This window comes from Sphaeramia orbicularis, chromosome 17 (assembly GCF_902148855.1).
Source record: "Sphaeramia orbicularis chromosome 17, fSphaOr1.1, whole genome shotgun sequence".
Taxonomy (NCBI): Eukaryota; Metazoa; Chordata; class Actinopteri; order Kurtiformes; family Apogonidae; genus Sphaeramia; species Sphaeramia orbicularis.
Genome location: NC_043973.1, coordinates 5,470,542 through 5,493,273, shown reverse-complemented (window position 1 = coordinate 5,493,273; position 22,732 = coordinate 5,470,542). Strand labels below are relative to the sequence as shown.

Here is a 22,732-nt window from a genome sequence, read left to right as displayed (position 1 = left end):
GAAATGTCCAAGCTGCAAAGAAAGTAGCTTTAGTCTACTCAGTTCCATGTATTCCAACCCGACAATTATATTGAAATTAGGAACCAGTTACTGCTAACTTTGCAGCCCCCGGTGAGAAATGATCACAGAACATTCAGCCAAACATACATGCAGCTGTTAGTCACACATGTCGCCCAAGAAAGCTGACTTTGGGAACTTTAAGGGACAGCTCACAAGCAAAAAGTAAGCACGACGAAATGAAAATTTAATTATGTCTAGTTGGAGAAAGGATCATTCTTGACCTGGTTGACATGAGTGGAGTGGAATGGCTGTGAAATGGGGATTGAATTCTGTTCTAAGTTGTCTTAAAAAGGTCTTTAAAGTCTTATATTTAACTTGTAGAGACCTGTAGGAACCCTGTGTCCCATTCTTATTTTAATATGAATTTTAGCTGCTCAACAGCCCTGGGTCTTTCTTCTTTCTTTGTATTTTTCAGTTTATGATGTGCCTTATGTTTTCAGTTGGTGAAAGGTCTGGACTGCAGGCAGGTCACTTTAGCTACTATGAAGCTTTGCTGTTGTCACAGATGCAGTATGGGTTTAGCTTGTCTCACTGAAACATGCAAGGTCCTCCCTGAAGAACACATTGTCTGAATGGGACCTTATATTGCTCTAAAACAACATTTGCAAGCTGCTCATTTCCAAGGCACCAATGTACCCCTACACCATCAGAGATCCAGGTTTTTGCGCTCTCATAAAAAGTCACACAATTCCCATGTAGTGATCTCCTTTACAGAATCATGCCAGGGTTTAATGATGTGCTGTCTTAGGACATGGAGATAACAAGCTTCCAACATTGATTGCCTTGTCACTTGCGCACAGAGATTTCTCAAGATTCTCATAATCTTTTTTATTATATTATGCACTGTAGTCATTGAGTCTTTGTTGTGGAACACTACTAACCCGTTGCCAATTGCTAATTAACTGCAAAACGTTATCTAAAATATATGAGATTTGCAAAAATTAGTGCATTCTGCTTATATTTTTGCACGTTGGAATAGGTGGAAAAAGGCATCATGTGTGTTGTGTGATAAAAGAGTGTTAGCAAGAATGAAAGGAAAGGTGTGCAAGACAGTGGTGAGACCAGCCATGTTGTATGAGTTAGAGACAGTGGCACTGCGGAAAAGACAGGAGACAGAGCTGGAGGTTAAGATGCTGAGGTTCTCTTTGGGAGTGATCAGGACCGATCAGATCAGGAATGAGTACATCAGAGGAACAGCACATTAGATGTTTTGGAGAAAAGTCAGAGAGGCCAGACTGAGATGGTTTGGACATGTACAGAGGAGGGATAGTGAATATACTGGGAGAAAGAAGCTGAGGTTGGACCTGCCAGGCAGGAGGTCTAAAGAAAGCCCCAAGACCAGATTTATGGATGTAGTGAAAGAGCACATAAAGGTAGTTGGAGTGAGAGAAGAGGATGCAGAGCATAGAGTTAAATGGAGGAAGATGATTCACTGTGGCGACCCCTGAAGGGAACAGCCAAAAGAGAAAGAAGATTGTATTCTGTTTATATTTATATTTATTTATAATTGTTGCATTCAATAATATTTATTTATATTTTACACAATACTCCTATATTTTTTTGGATTTGGGGTTGTTAAAGTGTTAAAATGTTTGTGATTCATAATAACACCCCAAAGGGGCAAATTAGGTCATGGCCGCAGTAATAAATGGCTACACTGTAACTGTCATAAATGCATGTGCAGTTAGGAAACTCTTCTGTTTCCTTCATCTAGATATTGTCAAATATTGTAATAAAAATGTCAGCCCAAAATGATTATTGTTCTAGTCAGATGACAACAGTAACGCCTCCAGAAATCAGAAAAAATAGAGAAAACTGTGGTATTATTTGGTTGTAACTAACTAAAGACAAGTTTTGACTATATAAACACTTTTTCAGGGTTTATATAGCTCCACACTCTCCAAAGTTAAATTTGCACTTTCAAAATAGTTAGATATTTAACACTTTCCCAGAGTTACTTCCTCAACTCGCAAAACAGAGTTGAACTAGCAATAAAGGGTTATAAAATAACACTGCTCTGAGTTGTTTTGTTACTAATTAAATTGAGTTAGTTTCACTTTCAAAAATGTTATACCATCTACACTGAAAAAAATGAACATTAAAATGAATTAAAAATTATGTCCAATAAACAATTTACTTTTCAGAAAGATTTATTTTTTGCTTTCATCACTCAATTAAAACATAGTGAATGAAGGTATACAGTACAAACTTTCATTAGAAGCACTGTATGAGCTTTAAATGTGAAATGGTTTATGAAATTTGAGCACAGAAATTTTTACTAAACACCTTTCCTCACTACGATGACTGCATTCAAAGTTAATGCAGTCCAACCTGACATGTTTGAATGTGTGAAATACCACAAAAAACAAACAAATATTACTTATGGCTCTGTCTCTCTCTCTCGCTCTCTCTCTCTCTCTCTCTCTCTCTCACACACACACACACACACACACACACACACACACACACACACACACAATGGCATAGCCTAATTAAAAGTAGCCTAAGAACAGCCATTGTTTTAATATTTGATTAACTTTATTAAAGGGTATGGTATATTGAAGACATATTGAATAGGTTATATTTGAACGTAATTGATACATGTTATATAATCAACTGGCTATATACAGTAGCTAACTATATATATATATATATATATATATATATATATATATATATATATATATTTATTTATTTATTTATTTTTAATTTTTTTTTTTTTTTATCATTTATTAATTGAGGTTGAAGATATTTGCAGCTCCAAAGATCATGACAGGGTAAGTGCAGGGAAGTCCCAGGAGGATGCCAGGATCCTCTATTCTACATAATCCTTTTTTAAGACTGTACTAGTGCTTTGTAAATAAATAAATAAAGTAACGCAAATGATTGTTGATTGTGAAATGTTATTTTGTGTGAATATCTTGTCTAGGCTTGTGGTAGAGTATCTTGACACGCTAGCAGGTGGTTATTTAAATGTGTAATTGTGTATGGGTTGTGGGCCTAAATTTTGGAAAAGGTCCAGGACCTTTTTTTAGTCCTAGTCTGTCCCTGCCAACACTGGGCACCATTTAAATCAGCATGTGTTAAAATTACACTTTGAGGGTTAAAATCAGCTCTGAAATGCTCAACCCTGAAATTTCAACACTCCAGTTTTTCCCATGAGATTCAGATCATGGATCCTGAGTCTAGCTCAAACGTTTGTCAGATTGCCCAGTTAAGAGCAAACTGTACTTTCAGAACAGCAGTCTAAAATCCATGTTCCGTCCTCGTTTTTTCCATCCATGGTATGGTTTATGGTAGTAGGTAGACATGCTAAGACCATTTCGTAGGGATTTTGGACGGTGGAGGACTTATTAACTATCTTTATTAACATCTGGCCACAAAAGTCACAAAAGTGCTGTTGATACACCCTTACACTACAGTAAAAGTTGTTTGTTCTAAATTTTCCTCTTGAATCTTAATTAGGGTGAAGGGCTATAGAATGTCTGCATGAGTGTCCTTACAAAGGTATGTGTGTGTTACCTTGCACAGCCTGGAGTTTGTGTGTCTGTATGATGATGCACAGCTGCAGCACTAGCTGTGGGGCACTCTCCAGAAAGGTGGCTAGTAGATGGAGCATGCTCACATCAGCAAACTCATACACCATCCTCCAGTAGTAACGCCAGCGCTCTGTCTCAGCACTCTGACGACTGCGAACACCAAGGTAGATAGTATGGAAGTACCTGAGGAAGAAGGAAGGAAAAATTATTTTTGATGTCATGTTACAGATTATGTCTGGCTGGTGTCAAATGTTTCATATATTCAAACTTGTGTCAAACAACAGGTTAAAAAGGATTTTACCAATTAGCGTTTCACTTTCAGACAGCTGAAGAGAAGAAACGAGACCGCCAAATCCTACGACTATGAGTTTGGTTTTGGTAATGCTCCTTTAAGGTGGTTTGCCAAGCACCAATAAACATGAAATAATGAGAGGAAGACGTGAGCCCACAGATTCTTCTTACTACTGCGAGCTATAAGTCAAGAGCAGTAATTTGTTTATTTTTCCTTCTCGCCCCACCTTAATCTCAAAATAGAAGATTATATATCCAACATAATTTGATTGAAAATTACATTTTGATCTTCAATGAAATATGCCTCACATACAGTATGTATGTATAAAGAATGCTGATATGAGACATGAAACACAACCTATTAACTGTTGCCAATCAAATGGTGAATAAGAATAAGAATAAGAATAAGAATAAGAATAAGAATAAGAATAAGAATAAGAATAAGAATAAGAATAAGAATAAGAATAGATCTGACTCTGAAAGAGTCAGTACTTCACCAGTCATGAACCTCAACATGAATCACTGGTCACTACAGTTTCCTTTTTTCCATCTAAGAAATACTACTACTACAAATAAGAGGACCCAAGGACTGCAAATCATTCAAAATGCAGCAGCTTGTATTTTGACCAGGAGTAAGTTTGATCATATTACTCCAGTAATGGCCTCTCTTCATTGGCTCCCGGTGCAGGTCAGAGGTGATTTTAAAGTAAATGACTTTATTAAAGCAATAAAGTCACCTATAAAATTTTCAGTGTCATAACACTTTTGTCTTTATCTGACTTGAAGTCATATGTGCCTGCATGTTCATTACGCTCCCAGGAGACTGGCCTTTTGTGTGTCCCCAAGATCTGAAAAAAGACTTGGCAAACAGACTTTTTTTTTTTTGCACACCAACTCTGTAGAACTGTCTGCCTTTTGACATCAGGCAAGCATGTTCCACTGAGGTATGTAAAAGCACAACTCAAGACCCACTTGTTTACTATTACACGAGTCCTGATTTGTGTTTTATTGTTTTTATTCTAATTTTACTGCAACCATAACCTGCTCTTAACTGTTTTTACTGAAGTATGTTTGTACTTTTTATTATATCTGTTGTACAGCATGTTAATGGAATGCAATTTGTAAATAAATGTATTATCATTATAACAATTCTGGTCCATACTCAATCATAGCAGGTGATAATAATGTACCTGAACACTGAACACTGGATACAAGCCACCATAAAATGGAAATGAGAAGGAACCCAATTCTGAGCTACTGTAGAAACAGGAGACTTTCCTCCTAAATTCCTCTAAATCTTACACCGTACCATTAACATGTAACTGACTGAAAAAAAGACTTTGGAGTAAATTACAAAGAGATACAGTGTTTAGGGATAGAAACTCAAAGTATACCACTAGGATAAACTTTAATGATGATGTACAAGCTATCCATCTGGTTCATGTGTCTGTCTGCCTAGATCTTACAATGATTAGATTAGAGCAAAAGGTCAAAGTTTTTTTTACATTATTACCTCACAAGACAAACTTTTAGCCATAACTGGTAGTAAGTGAGAAAACTGCATGAACAGATTATGATACAGGGATAACAGAGGTACTGTAACCTGTATTTTCTGCTCTTGCCTGTCAGGGCACTATTTTATCTTTTCTTGACCTAATGTGTCTTTAATGTATGAGGAAGTGTAGGTAGGTATCAATCATACATACTGAAATTTACTCAAATTTCAATTCATAGTATAAAACTATGTGAGAGACAAGTTAATTTTAAGAAGAATGCTTATAACTTTGGGTATTGTATTGTTTTTACTGTATTCCCCCAATTTTATTAAATGTAATACAATTTAATTCACTTAATGGATTAATTTAAGATTCAGTTCTTTGCGAGAAATGTTTGTATTAATGTTTTCCATGATCATATGTGTAATATAATGTTTTATTAAGTATTGATGTTTGGGGATGTGTTACACATCTTATTGAACCAGAATAAATAAGGTAACAGAGTATTGAAACTCCTCACTTTTCCTCTTATAATGCAAAGGAATTTACAGCTACAGCACCCCAATGCATTAAAGTATCCTTTAAATATTTAGCATAAATTTTAATTTAGTCACACCGTCAATACAGTTACAGATACAGATCAGACTTGTTCATCTGTCACTCAGGATACAGTCATTTCAGGTAACTCACTTTTTAGGTGTCTCGGTTTTTACATATTCATTGACACCCACTGCAAAGGAAAAAATCAGTACAGTATAGTCGGCCGTCTGCCAAGGCCCTTGCCTTTAGAACTACTGGTATAACCACTGCAGTGTTTCTATTACTGTAGACTTCATAACAATAAATACAACCGCAAAGCACAGAAAATTGGGATTGTATAGAAAATCAAATTAAAAAAGAATAGTGATGGTTAGGGGTGTAAGAAAATATTGGTTCTGCAATATATCACAATATTTCATTTCACAATACTGTATTGATATTAAGAAGTACTGTATCGATATTTGTTAGATATTTATTCAAATGCAGATATTGTGGAGGTTCATTTTTGTTTTTCTTTTTTGTTTATATTTTATTTCTTATTATTCAACATTCTTTTATTAAATAATGTTAGTTCGTTTGTTGAGACTGCACAAAAATAATGTTCTGATGTTAGTTCTGAACTAATAGAATATGAACATTTGATCAGGATCTTAAACTGTAATGTCTGCAAAATATAATTTAAGTTTGAACACAGGAACATTTTGTGATATAGCATCAAATCCTGCTGTGATCAAATAAAAATGTGTTTAGTATTTGTGCAAATTTCTGGTGTAATTCAGTTCTTCAAGGAAATAATAATTTTTAAAAAAGAAGCAAACAAAAAATTGCCATTTTAACAGTATCATGATATATCGTGATATATCGTATGGTGATCCTAGTATTGTGATTTGTATCATATCGCCAGATTCTTGCCAATACACACCCCTAGTGATGGTGGCCCTCAGAGGTCTAAGGGTATTTTCTTGACTTTTAAATTGTTTCTTAAATTCAACTACTTTAGGGTACTTTCAAATAATACAATACTCAAGTTTTATATCAAAAATGTTCAGGGAAATCTCAGCTTTATGTAGGCTGAGGCCTATTTTTGTCTCAAAGCACTGTAGAAAGAGAAAATTCCGCCCACATGCAGAAAATCATAGTCTGATTTTTTAAAATGTTCAAATCTCTTGTGAAAATACACCTTTACTCATGGGGACAAGGTGATTTGGTGTGTGAAATAGGTTTGCCAAAGTCTTAGCTTCACAAAAAAAATGAAAAATATAAATGAAATAATAGGTAAGCGTAGAAAACATGTCTAAAATGAAATTTTGTAATACTGTTTGTTGAGCATAAACGTTTTTCATTTTCACCAAATGTCTCAAATAAGGCTGAATAATGACTTCATATTACATATCAAGCTTCATTAGATGTATGCACATGAGAAAGGAGCATCACATTATATATATTTACAAAGCACATCATATTTACAATATTTTCATACTGTATATTCATTTAGTTTCTTTTTCTTTTTTAATTCATGCCATGCAGCAAAACAGCTATTTTCCAACTTCATACAAAAGGTCACCAACACATTTTCAGCAGGTTTACAGTATTTCTTTCCTGTTTCTTCTCATACCTCTCCAGACAAAACTGTAATAGAGAGGGCCTTAGTGATTTGGTTGGTAAAAGCTGACAGATGAGGGATTCACCCAATTATGTCTACACACATTGAGGAAAGGTGAGATTCTCCATTCACACAAGTATTTGAACTGCTATTTTACAGTGTAAAATGACAAAAAATTTTAAATAAAGCATAGTGAAACAAAAAAAAAACAAAACATGCAAGTGCATGTGCTGCCCTTAGAGGTTTTTTTTAAAACTATCATATTTCCAATTTTACATGGTCTATCAACATCAAACAAAAACTGGGAGAGACATTCAAGTCTGCACTTTTGAGTGAAGTTGACAGGAGCACTCTAGGTGACCTAGTATTTTTCATCACGGTGCTTTGAAAATGTCATATGATTTAACACGCTTTAACCCTTAAAGTTCTCTGATCTCTGAACGGCCTCTGATCACACTGGCGTGATCAGAGACCATTAAGGGTTTAAGTGTGCTTTTGCTTGTATTCCAACATAGACACGCTGCATGTTTCATGTTTTGTCTGGTCAATTTTATTTCATTTATAAATATATATCTGTTCCTCTAATTTGGATTTGGAGCACATTCAAGAAAAGGTTGGGAGGCACAATTTGGGTCCAAAAATGTATTAATAATTAAACAAGTGAAGAAGTAAGCATAGCTTACTGATACCCCAACCCAGTCACACAACACTTTGCTCTTTCTGCTCACTGATACCCTGCCAGGGATTAATTCTGAGTCTTAGCTTTCAATCAAAAAAAGTCAAAAATTTGCAAACAAAGAAAAAAGCAAAAATTTGGAAAAAGACATATGTAAAGAACATGTGTATAAAATTTGAAAAGAATTGGGTGAGTAGTATTTGAGAAATTGGTTGGATAAATTCTCTAAGTTGAAATTTTCAAAAATGTAAAAAAAAAAAAAAAAAAGTTGTATTTCAGTCATCCCACTATGTACTGCACCTCTCCTGGTGGGGGTATTATTATTATAATAATTTGTGGTTTGAAATAGGTGACGTGAACAGGTAAATGTAATCATGTTTCGATACAAAAGCAGCAATAGGTTTGCATTTTGTGCCATCTTAATATTTGTGTGGATGAAGTATCAGACTGGAAGAAGTGAGAAGTCTGTGATATTCCGAAAGTGTTTTAAACTTGTGTAAAAGACATAAGTACATTATCATCAAACAAGTCTCCTAACATTTTCACTTGTTCATCAAATCAGACAAACACCCATAAGGAATTACTGTTAATCCTGAGTGGCATCATGTTCAAAACGATACATTTTCTACCAACAAATTTGATAATGTGTTGCTAGACCATGATAGGGTTTGAAAGTATTTGATTCTCCCTTAAATTAGCTCATTTTTGTACTAGTGAGTTCCTTTAGTAACCAAAAAAGAGCACAAGCCCATGGTTTTGCTCGGTCTTCTCTTTTTTTCAAATATCTGTGAATCCACTCATGAATGATTCTCCTTGACAGACCTAAGTGTAGTAAGTAAAGTAGTATTTGGAAGAGTAAGTCCTCCCCATACTTTCGGTAATTGTAATGTTTTCAAACTCAGTGGGTTTCTTTCCTTGCCCAGTAAACTTTGAAAAGTCTTTTTCAATCTTCCTTGCAAACTTCTCAGGGATGTTGGTAGACAACATCTGCATAGGATATAGAGCAATCAAGTGTCACTTTATTCATTCATTATTTGAACCTGCTTTATCCTCACTAGGGTCAAGGGGGTCACTTGGAGCCTATCCCAGCTACTTAAGGGCGAAGGCAGGGTACACCCTGGACATTTCGCCAGTTCATCGCAGGGCTGAACATATACAGACAAACAATCACTCTCACATTCACACCTATGGGCAATTTAGATTAACCAATTAACCTATCAGTGCGTGTCTTTGGATGGTGGGAGGAAGCCGGAGTACCCGGAGAGAACCCACGCAGACACAGGGAGAACATGCAAACTCCACAAAGAAAGGTCCCACCCCCGTCAACTTGGAATCGAACCCAGGACCTTCTTGCTGTGAGGCGCGAGTGCTAACCACTGCACCACCGTGTCAACACCAGTTTTCTGGTTTGGTTGATTTGAATCTGTTACTTGACTTTATCACTTTAATTTTCAATTAATTATTTTCTCATTCATGAAAGTGGGATTTCCATCCACCTGATGAGATCATTCTTAATGCTTTTATGTACTGCATGGAAAGTCAAGCTCAACATATTTTGAACGTTTGGTTTTATAGTATAGTGTTACTGCTAGGAGTTTGTGTGTCTGCATGGGTTCTGTTCCAGCTTCCTCCCACCGTCCAGAGACATACGCTTTAATGGGTTAATTGCTCGATCTAAATCGGCCATAGGTGTGTTTATCGCTGTATGTCAGATATACTGACAATACATCCAGGGTGTACCCTGCCTTTGCCCACTGGGAGCCGCGATAAGTGCTGGCACCCTCACAACCCTCACAAGGACAAAGACGTTCAGAAAATGGATAGATGGTGCTATAATAATCCCTACGTAAGAGGATCCCAGAAAATGGAAGGTCTGGGAGCTTTGGTAAATTCTTACCATATCCAATTGGTATAGTCATTGACTTGTCCATCTTAAACATAACCTGAAAACCACACAGCAGTAAAGGTGGGCGATATATATCGCCTTCGATAATATCGTAAATGTTGATTTGACGATGTGCAATTTGACATTATTGTGTCCTGAAATGAAAACAAAAGGATGGTGCAAAGATGGTAAAGGAGAGGTGCATGAAAGTCCTCATTGGCCGAAAGCGTGCCTCAGAAGCCAATCAGCGGACAGGATCCATCTCGTGGTGGCTCGGCGGCAGTCAAAACACAATATGATCTCACATGGAGGAAATATGCAGGAGTCTGCCGTCTCAGCGGATTATTTCTTTTTTTTTTTTTTTTCTTCTTTTATGGGCTCAGCTGGCTGACAGGCAGCTGTCTGTACCGATAAGGCAACAGCCGACACCAACTGTACTCCTAGTCATCATTGCCCATTTTTCTAACACCTTTGCTTGTGTATCCTCTTTTATTTGGACATTTTACCAGGGAGTATCTCACACTACTTTTTTTTTTTTTTTTTTTTTTTCCTACTTGTCTTGTCCAGCGTCCTAACAGCAGAATGGTAGTCTGGTTCCTTTTGGTGCTGAACAAATTTGCTTTGCCAAGGGTAACTTCATAAAGTATATGAAGCGCCCTTTGATATTCTACTGTGTTTATTATGAGTTTTGTTGAACCACATTTCGATGCTGGACCTGACATGGGGGGTGGGGGTGGGGGAGTAGAAGAAGGGGAGAGAACAAGAGAGAAGAAGGTGGAGAAGACCCTCACAAGAAAGTATCAACAATACAAACGGCAACAACCATGGAGACAATTATAATGCTGACAATAACTACAACCAGAACTGAGTAAACTGGGCAGAAGAGAGAGAAAAAAAACCCAAAACAAACAAAACTACAAAAAAAAAACAAAAAAAAACACAACAATGAGATACATAAGACCTATGAAATGAAGAATATAAGAAAGAATGAACAAAATGTCGTCTACCACATTCGCACAAATAATACCTATAACAAATAATACCAGAAACAAATCCACACAACAACAGTTGTTCACATTCATCTGCTGTGACAGAGTGAACCAGGCAAAGAGACTGAGGTGAAGAACACAGACATACAACCGCACTCCCTCCAAGGATCAGGGACCGACCAAGAGGGCCCCAAGACCCGGCCATCCAGCAGACACCACAGAGAAGGGGGATCCAGCCCACCCCCCCCGAGAGGCAACAGTGTGCCCGCCCCGAAGATGGTTGAGGGAGGCCCCCGCCAGAGGCCCCACAGCAGCCAAGCACAGGCCCCAGGGGGCCAGGGACGCCAGCTGCCTCAGCGGATTATTTCATAGGAGATGTGGGTCCACATCACTAGCCTAGAAATGGTTTGGTTTTGACCAGACTGATGTCGGTCAAAATAACGCAAGCTGGGGCACCATAAAGGGGGGTAAACATGACAAATTCATGTCGGGGGGGCCCGGTGGATACAGGTTAGAAGTGGTGAAAATTTTGTGTAATATCTGCTATATAATAGAGACATAGAAGCTGGGAGTCGGACATTGAAAGCATGATAGGTTTCACTTTTGTTTCACCCCTGCGTTGGTTATCTTAGTAACGGACCGCTCTCCCACGTATACAACTACTGCCCCGCCCCACCCCCTGTTTGCATGATTTACAGAAGATGTATGAAGAACTTAAAAAAAACAAACAACAGCTGTTGTTTTGAAATGCTGTGTCTATCCATAGATGTCCAGGTAAGCAAGTAGTTTTACAGCATTTGTTGTTAAAAAAAAAAAAAAACAGAAAGAAATTGAAACTTTAAAGGATATTGTCAGATTATCGTTATCGGGAAATTCAAAAAGATAATCAAGATATTTTTTTTTGCCCATATCGCCCACCCCTACACAGCAGTTTGAGTAGTTGATACTAAGGCTATAGTACTGACCATAAATATCATCCACTTACAACACCATTTTATGAGCAGTGGTCTTTATTTAGAACCCAGTTATATTGCCATAACTTCTAATTGCCTGTCCCAGTGGTTCTATTGCTGGTGCAAATATAAATGCGAGATAATAAGACCCCCGTTTAAGTAAAAAGTGCAATTCTGATGATTTTATACCATTACACTTTCACTTGGTCTAGGGAAATATTATATTAGTTGAATATAGTTATCAAAACCCTCTCTGAGGCCAAATTTTTCCATTAGTGTAAAAGATAAGGCCACTCTACACTACCAAAACCCTTTTCTGCATCAAGGAATATAATAAGACTTTGTGTTTGATTCATATTTGTGTATTATATGATTTTAAGAACCTTCCTCATGTTGGTAAGGGAAGCTCTATTCTTTATGTATCCTGTTTGTTGTGGCCTAATTAATTGTGGTAGGTACTGCTCAAATCTTTAAGCTAGCACTTGGAATAAATTCTACTATCTACAATTAAGCTAATGGGATGGTACAAGCTGCATTTTTCAGGAGGCTTGTTTTTTTTAAGAATAAGTGAAATAGTAGCTGAGTATAATGAATAGGGGGGATAACCTTTCTACACTGAATGTAAATATTGAAAAGAGCATCTTTTATCGAGTCTTGAAATGTTTCAGAGAGCTCTGGGCCATATCCATCAAGCCACAGAGCTTTTCCATCCTGTAGAGAACTGATTGCATTCTTCATCTCCTCATCATTTATTGGTCTACCAAGAGCAGCCCTATCTGCTTCTGAGTGAGGAGAAGGGAGATCAAATTTTCTGAAAAAGTCATGGATACAGCTCAAAGGCATGTTAAAGTCTAAAGCATACAGTTTTTTTTGTTTTGTTTTGTTTTTTTTCTTTTCATCATCTCCACTGACATTTTAGTTTTGTAATGTTTTCTCCCAGTTTCATTTTGTAATAAAGAAAGAGCCTTGAAGTCATGCCTGTCAGCTGCCAATTTTGCAAGTGATCATCCTGGGTTGTCCCCCATTTCGAACAATCTATGGTTAACTTACAATTTACCTGCTTCCACTTTTTGCATCAGGACTTGGTTAAGAGCTGATCTGGTGGCTTTAACCCTCTTGTGCAAAGCCACAGACGCAATATCTTTTATTTGGTTATCAAGGTCAAATAATTGCATCTCCAAAGTATTTTGTGAAGGAAATTATAAGATGATGGATTTGTATCTTCATTTTCACTGACTGAGAGGAAAAGTTCAATTTGGCTTTTTAACATAGTCCGCAAAAGAAGGGTTTTAGGGGTGAAAGGTTTAGACACCAATTATGTGAAGCTGGTTGAGGAGAAGGTGGGGAGACTGTGATAAGTATCAACGACATCAAATATGAGATACAAAACCATCCCATTTTATTGTTCAGTGTTCATCTTCACCTGAAGAATATTCTTTGACTTACTCAGACAAGGAATAGCTCTTTCCAGTAGTAACCTTTATGGATATGCACTGGCGCATTTGCCTACTGGTGCCCCTGGCGCCACTTCCCCCCCGTTTGAAAATGTACAGAAAACATGACCACTATAGCCAGGAGTTGAACTCAAGACTTGCACATCACAGTCTGTAGCATTACCCGCTGAGCTGTACACAAGCAGTACTGCAGTGCCCCCGCCCCCCGCATTTTTTCTGGTTCCGCCACTGATATGTCACTGGGGGCATGGTTGTGCAGTGCCTTATATGTAATCAAGTGCACTAAAATAAAGCCCGTGGAGGAGTACAAGAATGTGCACACTGATGGCTTTTGCTGGTTAACTAATATTATAGAATTACCCACCTAATTTGTTTGACACTAATGCATTTTCATAAAAACAGCATTTTAAAATGAAAATCCTTCCTGTCGCATAATATGTAAATTGTCCAAATTGCTTCAATGACAGCTTGCCTGCTGTGAATATAGTCAGAACTATCATGATAAAATCCAAATCTTAACTCTTGCACAGCTGCTAGCACAGAGAACAAGGACAGAATGTCATGTAATTCAGTGTTCAAGTTGAAAACACAACTGAATGGTGGAGTCTGCACTACATCTATAGATGAGAAAAACTATTGTTGAGATCACTTTCAGAGTAATTTGATAAATGAATACATCAGAATTCACAGATGCATTCATGTACAGCACATCATGTCAAAATGCACATCGCATGATCACATCATGTAACTTTTCATTATCATACTCTTACTAATAAGAGTGTGAAAAATCTGAGAACAGCTGGGCTATAAATACATTGTTGAACAATTAAGCCTGTTAAGTGGAGTCAATAACTGAGAAGGCGGACTGGAACAACGGAGTTGTCTGACTTCAATGGCTCATACTGGACTTACATATTCATATTCAGATATTTATTCAAACTCACATTCAGATGTACCGTATATTCATGTTCAAATCATTTTGCTGACCTTTTGAGATAACCAAAATCTTGTGTTGCAATATTTATAGCATTTATATTTTTGCCTTTTATGCTTCATAAAACTAAAGAGGTAATCATGGTGACTTAAAACTTGTACTCTGCATGACTTACATCCTCCAACAGGTGATTGGTATTCATTTTAGGCCCAGAGATGACCCAGTGTTTACAGAACAATGCTGTCCATCAATGTGAATGTTCACTATTTTTTAGTTATAGGTATTGTATGTATGGCTCTTTGTCATACATTAGGATCACTAAAACACATGTACAGAAAGGCAACTGAGACTACAGTTGCAAAGGGATCAAATCCTCAACAAAACACAATGAATGTTAGAAAATAACAAAACGAATTGTGGTGTTTAGAAACAAACATTTGGTTGGAAAATGTTAAAGGCCAATGGCCAGGAGTAAGGCTCTAGGAGGTATGATTATACAACTTCAGCAGACACAAGATCTCTTTCTGACACAGTTGAAGAATCCTAGTCATGGTTAACAGTGTCACAAAGGGGGTTATCAATTTTCTCTGTCAACTCAGGGTTTGATACTCTTGCTATGAGTGTGTTCACAAAAGTGGCAGTTACCACCAGGTCACCAATCACAAACATGACAACACACCAACAAAAGGTGACAACCTGTCCTCTGTATGAATTAGTATTATAATCAATATTGCATCATCTTTACTACGGCAACAATGGCTTATTCCATTAAATTAATGAGTTCTGAGATGTATTCTTATGCCATGTAAGATAATTTTAGCTTTATTCTTTCAGCCACGACTCTGCTGTCTGCTGTTGAACAGTAAAGGGATAAAAAAAGAACACATTAAAATCAGAATTCAAACTGTTAAGTAGTAGGCTCAGAGTCCAGGCTTTAATACTTTAATTTGTCAATGTTCTAAGATCATACATTATATTGCTATACAAAGGAATGCCACAGGGTTTGTCTGTCTGTATAGTTATTTACTTTCTGGAAGACCCTCTCCCTATATTCACCTAAGACATTGAAGAAAGTGGTAAATTAAACTGAAATATGGGAACTAGCGATTCACCAATATGTCAGCCAGACATAAGTATCAGCCAACATTTGCTGGTAATGGAAAATATCAGTATTGACATATAAGATGTCTTTTCACCAGTGAAAGTGGCAGATATTTTTTTATTATTTTACATGAAAGGGTTTTTTTCATAAATTTGCATGTTTGAATCTGTGTTTATGCAAAGATAATGTGATGATGGGCTGAAAGACTTTAAAACAGTAACTATTTCTTATCCTCCTACTATATAATGCACGTTCTGTGTTTGTCCACCCGGCGTCCCTCCCATCGATGTCCATCCAATCGATGTTACAGCACAAGAGGACGTTTGTACGGGTTTTCCTCTGCCTTCACAGGCCCAATCGCCGCCAAACTCACCAAATGAATAGAAACATTACCTGACTACCTACTAGGCACACTTTTATGTCCGTATTCAAATGTTGTGAGGTATGCTAGGGTGAGGTAACAGGGTCCCAGCTCACCACAGACTGGCTCCCTGCTAACCTCGGAACGGGTCCCAGCTCACCACAGACCGGGTCCCAGCTCACCACAGACCTGGTCCGAGTTCACCACAGACAGGGTCCCGGCTCACCACAGACCGCGTCCCAGCTCACCTCGGACCGGGTCCCTGCTCACCTCGGACCAAGTCCGACCTCACCACAAACCTTCACACGCCCAATCACCACCAAACTCGCCAAATGAATACAAACACTACCTGACTACCTACTACGCACAATTTTATGTCTGTATTCAAATGCTGTGAGGTATGCTGGCCGCTTTTAGCCTCTCATGCTATCGTACAATGGCACCACAGGTACAATGCTGCTAGTACTTATAAAATGAAGATTTCTTTGTCAAGGGAGGCTGTAAGTAACAAAAATTAAATAAACACAAAGTAAGATTGGTATTGGCATTGGCATGTCATTTTAAATATCTGCAAACATTTTTTGCAATCTGTGTAACCACAATGGGAAGACATCTTTTCATCTTCTCTGTTAAGTTACAATTTTAAAGTTTAACTCGCTTTATTATCCTTGTGTCCAAATTCAGTCTCTGCATTTTACCCATTTTAATATACACACACAGTACCTAGCAATTAGAATTATCACATAGCACATATTAGGAGCAGTGAACTGCCACTGAAGGCGCTTGGAGACCAACTCCAGATCTTCATAAGCACTGTTGTCGAGGGCTCTGATAGGAGAATTAACCTATGTGTACTTGTTTTTAATGGTGGGGGAAACTGGAGGACCAAGAAGAAACCCACACAGCCTGGAGAGACCAGGTAAACTCAATACAAAGAGTTGATGTTCTTACACAAATTTCACTGGTGGCCATGGCCACATTAAATGCTGTACAATCATAGGAAAATTTGTTGGGCCATTTTTAAATCATAATGCAGCTGTACAAGCTAGTTAGGAAATTTCATCACGGCAAAAGCACTGCTCTGATTCCAGAAGTCCACACGCATAGTACTGTGATATGTGCCTGTTTTAGTGGTTAGGGAAACTGGAGTGGAGAGAACAGGTAAAGTCAACACTGAAAGGTTCTGGTCTGATTGAGAGTCAAACTCAGAACCTTCTTGCTGTGATGCATAAGTGCTAACCACTATGCCACCATGCTGCCCATACCAAAACAATACTGTTTTAATCCTGTTAAGCCATGGCCCATTTGTACCAGTCATAATCACTACAATGTAACAAAAACAATGGAGTACCTGATAGCTGAAGTTATGATCAGAAAACAGCAATATTTTAAAAAAAATTGTAATCATCATAAAGTGACCTTTATTTTAGCACTTTTTCAGCTGATTTAGTCAGTTTTAGTGGTAGAGAAATAATACTTGTACTGTTGGATCTGCTAAGTGTTAGCTTAGCAGTGCAAACCTTGTCGAATTGGTCTGGTTTTTTTAATAAAATTATTCATGCTATATGCTAGTCTTGGACTGTTAGCTTGTTTTTGATATTTACCCATTTCAGTGCTTGTTGTTTGGATTGAGTTCTGTTGTCTGACAATTGGTTTTGTAATTGTATTGTATTATACAATTGTATAATGTTGAATATACCACCAGCTAGGGGTCTCACACACATATTATTTCACTATGACAATATTAAATAACAAAAATAAGCAACTCTGCAGACCAAGATTAATTGGTTTAGTTTTGACCAATTAAGGTGTGTCTCCAGATGGTACTGATGTGTTAATAGCTGATTCTCAAGTGCAAAACATGAAGAAGAGAATGCCAAAGCCATCAGGTGCACACTTTCAAAAAAACATGAAAGAAGAGAAGGAATTGGCAGAAGATGACGGTATGGAGCCATGTCATCTCCTTATGTGTGCTATATTATGGAATTACCTTTGTTAGCCTCTTGCTATGCTTGCTAGTAACTACATGCTTGTTATATACAGAGGAGGGGATTGTTGTGTTTTGTTTTTGCTTTCTCATTCCTCCTCTCTTTGTCTCTCAGTCACTGCAGGTCATTAGTTTGAGTGTGTCCACCTGTGTCCTACCTGATCTAGCCAATCAGCCTCCGGACTCACTATAAAAGCTGCACACCTTGAAGCAGCTCACTCTCTCTGCCCATTCACTACCTGAGCCGCTGTCTGCTGCTGGAGTGTAAGAGACTTTGTACCTGTCTTATGTGATCTTAGAAACGTGGATGGAGTTTGTTAGTGATTGCAAAGTGAAGCTTTCTGAAGCAATGAACCTTGTCAACTCAACCTATTAAAAAAAAAGGTTCACTACTTGAAGCTTGATTCTTTTTCTGCTGATCATATTACCCATGATGTCTGATTTGACACATAAAGCATGTTACTTGTTTGAACGCTGATTCAATGGTAGTAAGTCACACTTCTCTGCTGATATATCTGTATGGGTGATGTGATAGGAACATGGATGAACAAAACAAATAAATGAATTCATGATTTGTCCACATCACTAAAGGCCAATAAACTAAATGAATGTAAAAAAACAAAAAAACAAAACACAGATGTTTGCAAATTTCTTGTCTCTTTTGTAAAGACTTCTGATGAGGCCTGTAATTTCATTTTTCTTAATTCAGATTAACTTCTTTACTATTGAGTTGGTTGAAGGTGGGATTAGTTAAATTGAGAACCCTATACACTGCACATAGTCATTTCACTGTTAAACACACTGGGTTTATTGGCTGGTGACACACCCTGTATAGTTTTGTAAAGTAATTTTTTTTTTTTTTTTTTTTAGTTTAGCAGTCAGGTCTTTTGTTTCCCTTTGTCTTAGCTCATTCGTAGTTTCATTGTTTGTGAAAGTCTTTGTTAAGTCTGAATTTACTTCCTTTGAAGCATGTGTTCAAATAAATCACTCATTTTTGAAGAGCCATCTACTCTAATCCTTAGATGGCTATTTCAGGCTTGGATGAGAAAATGATAATTATCATTATATAATTATATAGAATATCACAATAATTGTTACATAATATGGTGAATATCCTCAGAGCAGCTGTAATTATTGATATAACATATTGTGATAATTGTCATTAAAGGATTTCACTCAGACTCAAAAATGAACCTTTAATAAAAGAAATATTGTAATAAAAACTGATATTGACTGATATGAAAATTCTTCTCATAAGGTTGTCACAGTATTGACCTTTGAGTTGATGATTAATTGTCAAATATATATGTCTCTCTCTCTATATATATATATATATATGTATATGTATATATATATATATATATATATATATATATATATATATATGTGTGTGTGTATAGATAGATAGATATAGATATAGATATATATATATAGATATATACACACACACACACACACACACACACCAGCAGTAGGCTAAACCATGTGAAAATAATGCTAATATGTTATTTCATAATTTACATATGTCCTTCCCATTGTATAGCATTACTCATTCATTTTCTGAAACGGCTTAATGCACTGTATGGTCACATGGGGGGCTGGAGCCTATCACAGCTGCCATTGGGCAAAGGTGAAGTACAACCTGGACAGGTTGCCAGTTCACCACAGGGCTGACATACATTCACACTTAAGGACAGTTTAGAATTAACATATTCAGATTCATGTCTCTAGATACAGGGAGAACATGCAAACTAAACAGGAGGGCCCATGATGGCCTGTGCTGGGTTTGAACGCAGGACCTTCCTTCTGTAAAGCAACAGCAATCACTGTCCATGTATGACATTACTGTTATCTTTTAACAGCAGTAACATTATTGTGTCAATTGATCTTTTAGACCTGATGACTACTATTAGGTTTCTGAAGAAGAAATACTGTCTTCTGCCTGTACAGTTTCCTCGTGCTCAGAGATACAATTTTTGAAATTTCACATTTACACTTTTATACAACATACTTAATTATGACTTGTGTACTATTTTTACCCAAATATTCAAAGTTTTCAAGCCTCTGGTCCAATTTAATTCGAGTTTTGCTTCTGTCAACACTGAATGTTAACACTGTCAATGTCAGCCATGTATATTCTGCTGTATGTCCTAGCATGTATTAGCATTTAGCTCAAAGCACCATTGCACACTCTCATGGAGCTGTATGGTGGGAGACTTTTGTTTTTGTTTTTATCATTTCTATAGCAGACATGAAACATGACTGCTTCTGCTGGCTGTACCATGTTTCACCTGAGGCCAGAAAGAAAACAAAGTTGCTACTTTAAACACCATAAACAAAGAAAAAATGTACATTGAGGTTTAAAGTTTAAAGATTTACTTTGGAAACAGCTCAGTGCAAATATTCTCACTATAGTCCGACCTATTCTCAATAAAGTTCTTTACCACTCTCTCAGTTAGGTTTTATGTCTTTGTTATATAATAATTTTCTACTCACTCTGAGTCTCTCTTTAATCCTATACAATTTTCCCATTGTTTTTGCATCATGTCTTTTGGTTAAATTTCTCTTTACTGGGGGTGTAAGTTTTTGGTTTATTTTAAAATGGTACTTTTCTGTAGTTCTGTAATTCTGTAGGATCATCAAATCTTGATGTGTTACTTTTAATGTTATTTGCTTGGTGTGTGGACCCCTTTTTCCAAAGTCTAGAGAGCTTATCAGGGTGTCCCAGTCACACTGTCATTGGTATTTTACTTGTTTGTGAATAAATACACTGATCTGTACTTTCTTCATTCTAGCCTACCATTATTTCACTGTTGAATACAAGAGGTTATATGCCTCAAATAATGATAAACAGCAGAAGCAGCATTCACATCTTGGAATCTAGTGTGACCAACAGACTAGGGTCGCTGTGTTTAAGATGCAGACTGTAAAGAAGCTTTTCTCATATTTATATCATCTCTGATGGTGAAGATACAAAATCAAATGTCTTAACAGTCTCCCACAATACAGTGTATGCCTGTCCTGTAGTTGGCAGAAGATGGCTGTTAGCCATAAGAGATGTCATGATCCAGAAACCACCACAGTGCCAACTACCAGCTACTGACAAAAAAAACCAATTCATTCATTCATTCATTCATTCATTCTTTTACAGTCACGTGCATAAATATGGAAAGCACATATAGCTTTATATACCATCCCAAGGCCTTCATCCTACCTCCATATCTGGCCCAGCTGGAGGATGTGGATGAGGGACTGGGCGAACCAGACGCAGAAGGAGTAATAGGCCGATCGTTTTTTCCTTCTGCCTCCTACCGCGGTGCTCGCGGTACTGTTGGTCGTGGTGTTCTTGCTGGCGGTCGACGCCTGTCTCTGCGGTGTGGCTGGGTGGTGTTGAGCGGTAACGTCGCCATGTGAAGCCGAACCGCTCAGCAGCTTGTTCCCGTCCAGGTGAGAGCAATCGGCCGCAGATTCGGCCCCGTTTTCGATGCTGAAGTCGTGGACGAACCATCTGAAGCTAAAGAGTTGGACTGAAAACGAGCCCAATACCACGAAGAACAACGTAAGGCCGAACCACCAGTAATCGCGGCGGAGGTAGTAGTCAACCGACAGCCACACGTCGGTGCCCACATCGGCCAGATACACGGCCACTGCGGCTACGATCCAAAGGCAGTCCCACACCGTGTATTTCTGCTGCTCCCTCCCAAGGCGAAGGCACATCGAGTCTGAGCCTCCACCGCCGCAGCATCGCGACTCCCCGTTCGCGAAGTCCCCGTCCACGGTGCCGAGTGCAGAGTCCGGCTGGCCGCCCGGGTGGAGCCCCTGCACCGAGCCGGAGTGCTCCGAGTTCTGTAGGGGAGTGAAGGCCACATCGCTTTTCTTCATCTTCAGGACCCCATCTGATTTAGCCGCCATTATTAGAAGCTTGTAATATTAGTGGATTTCACCTCCGTTCCTCCCCTCCTCTTCTCCGCTACGCCTTTCTCTCTCCGTCGACACCCTTCTGGTCGTCTCTCCTACTACTCCTCCTCCGTTTTGGGCAGGACTAGTTTCTCTATACTGTTGCCTGCTCATAATACAGAAGAACGATAGAAAGAGGAGCGATCGCTGCCCGGTGTTTTCACCTAGCTATATTTCGCTCCACATCACGTCCTTATTCAGTTTCGGATGATGATCCACGGACGCGGGGGTTTCCGTTTGGGTTCTTCCACCTGCCGTCAACCTGCCTCAACGGATTGTGGTTCTGTTGTGTTTCACTCTTTGCCCTCAATGAATGAATCCTGATGCCGGGTCTACACATATAGATGAAGAGAGGCAAATGAGCGCTGCAGCTGTCTGCTTCTTCCATGGCAAAGACTAAAAACTATGACATCATCCTCTCTCTCTCTCCTTCTCTCTTTCGTTCTCTCTCTCTCTCTCTCTCTCTCTCTCTCTCATGCGCGCGCGCGTACCCGCGCTGCCTTTTCCTCTGGTTCCGTCCATCTCTCTTCTCCTCGTTTCCATCATGTTTACCCTCTTTTACACCGCCGACTTTCGATGTAAACCCCAGCAAGCGCAAACACATTTAGTTCACCGTTTGGCTGTCATATGAGGAGGCCGTACTGTAGGACCATATTCTTTTTATTCTAAACTGGTTTTCAGCACCATGGACAGTCCCAGCTGTTTGCCACTGAGCAGCTCCTGCAGGAACTTGTTTTGTGTGTGTAACTACTTTTCATATCTTCTGCACTACTTTTCATATCTTCTACTTTTCATATCTTCTGCATAATTATTCAGTCCTCTGCTTTATATTATTGCTATGTATTTCTCATGCGCACTAGGGGAGAACAGGGACAGTTGTAACACTTCACACAATTTTCTCAAAC

The 22,732-nt window shown here is 38.1% G+C and overlaps 1 protein-coding gene across 1 annotated transcript in view; it reads right to left on the bottom strand.

The window, feature by feature from the left end:
• Positions 1–22,502, bottom strand: part of xkr4 (XK related 4) — a 37,256-nt gene extending 14,754 nt beyond the window's left edge. Inside the window, exons 1-2 of the mRNA XM_030159540.1 lie at positions 21,085–22,502; positions 3,583–3,782 (exon numbers count right to left, since the gene is read on the bottom strand). Of these exons, the coding sequence (XP_030015400.1) occupies positions 3,583–3,782; positions 21,085–21,782 (898 nt within the window). The 5' untranslated portion in view covers positions 21,783–22,502. The remainder of the gene's footprint in view (positions 1–3,582; positions 3,783–21,084) is intronic.
• Between the last annotated feature and the right edge of the window lie 230 nt (positions 22,503–22,732).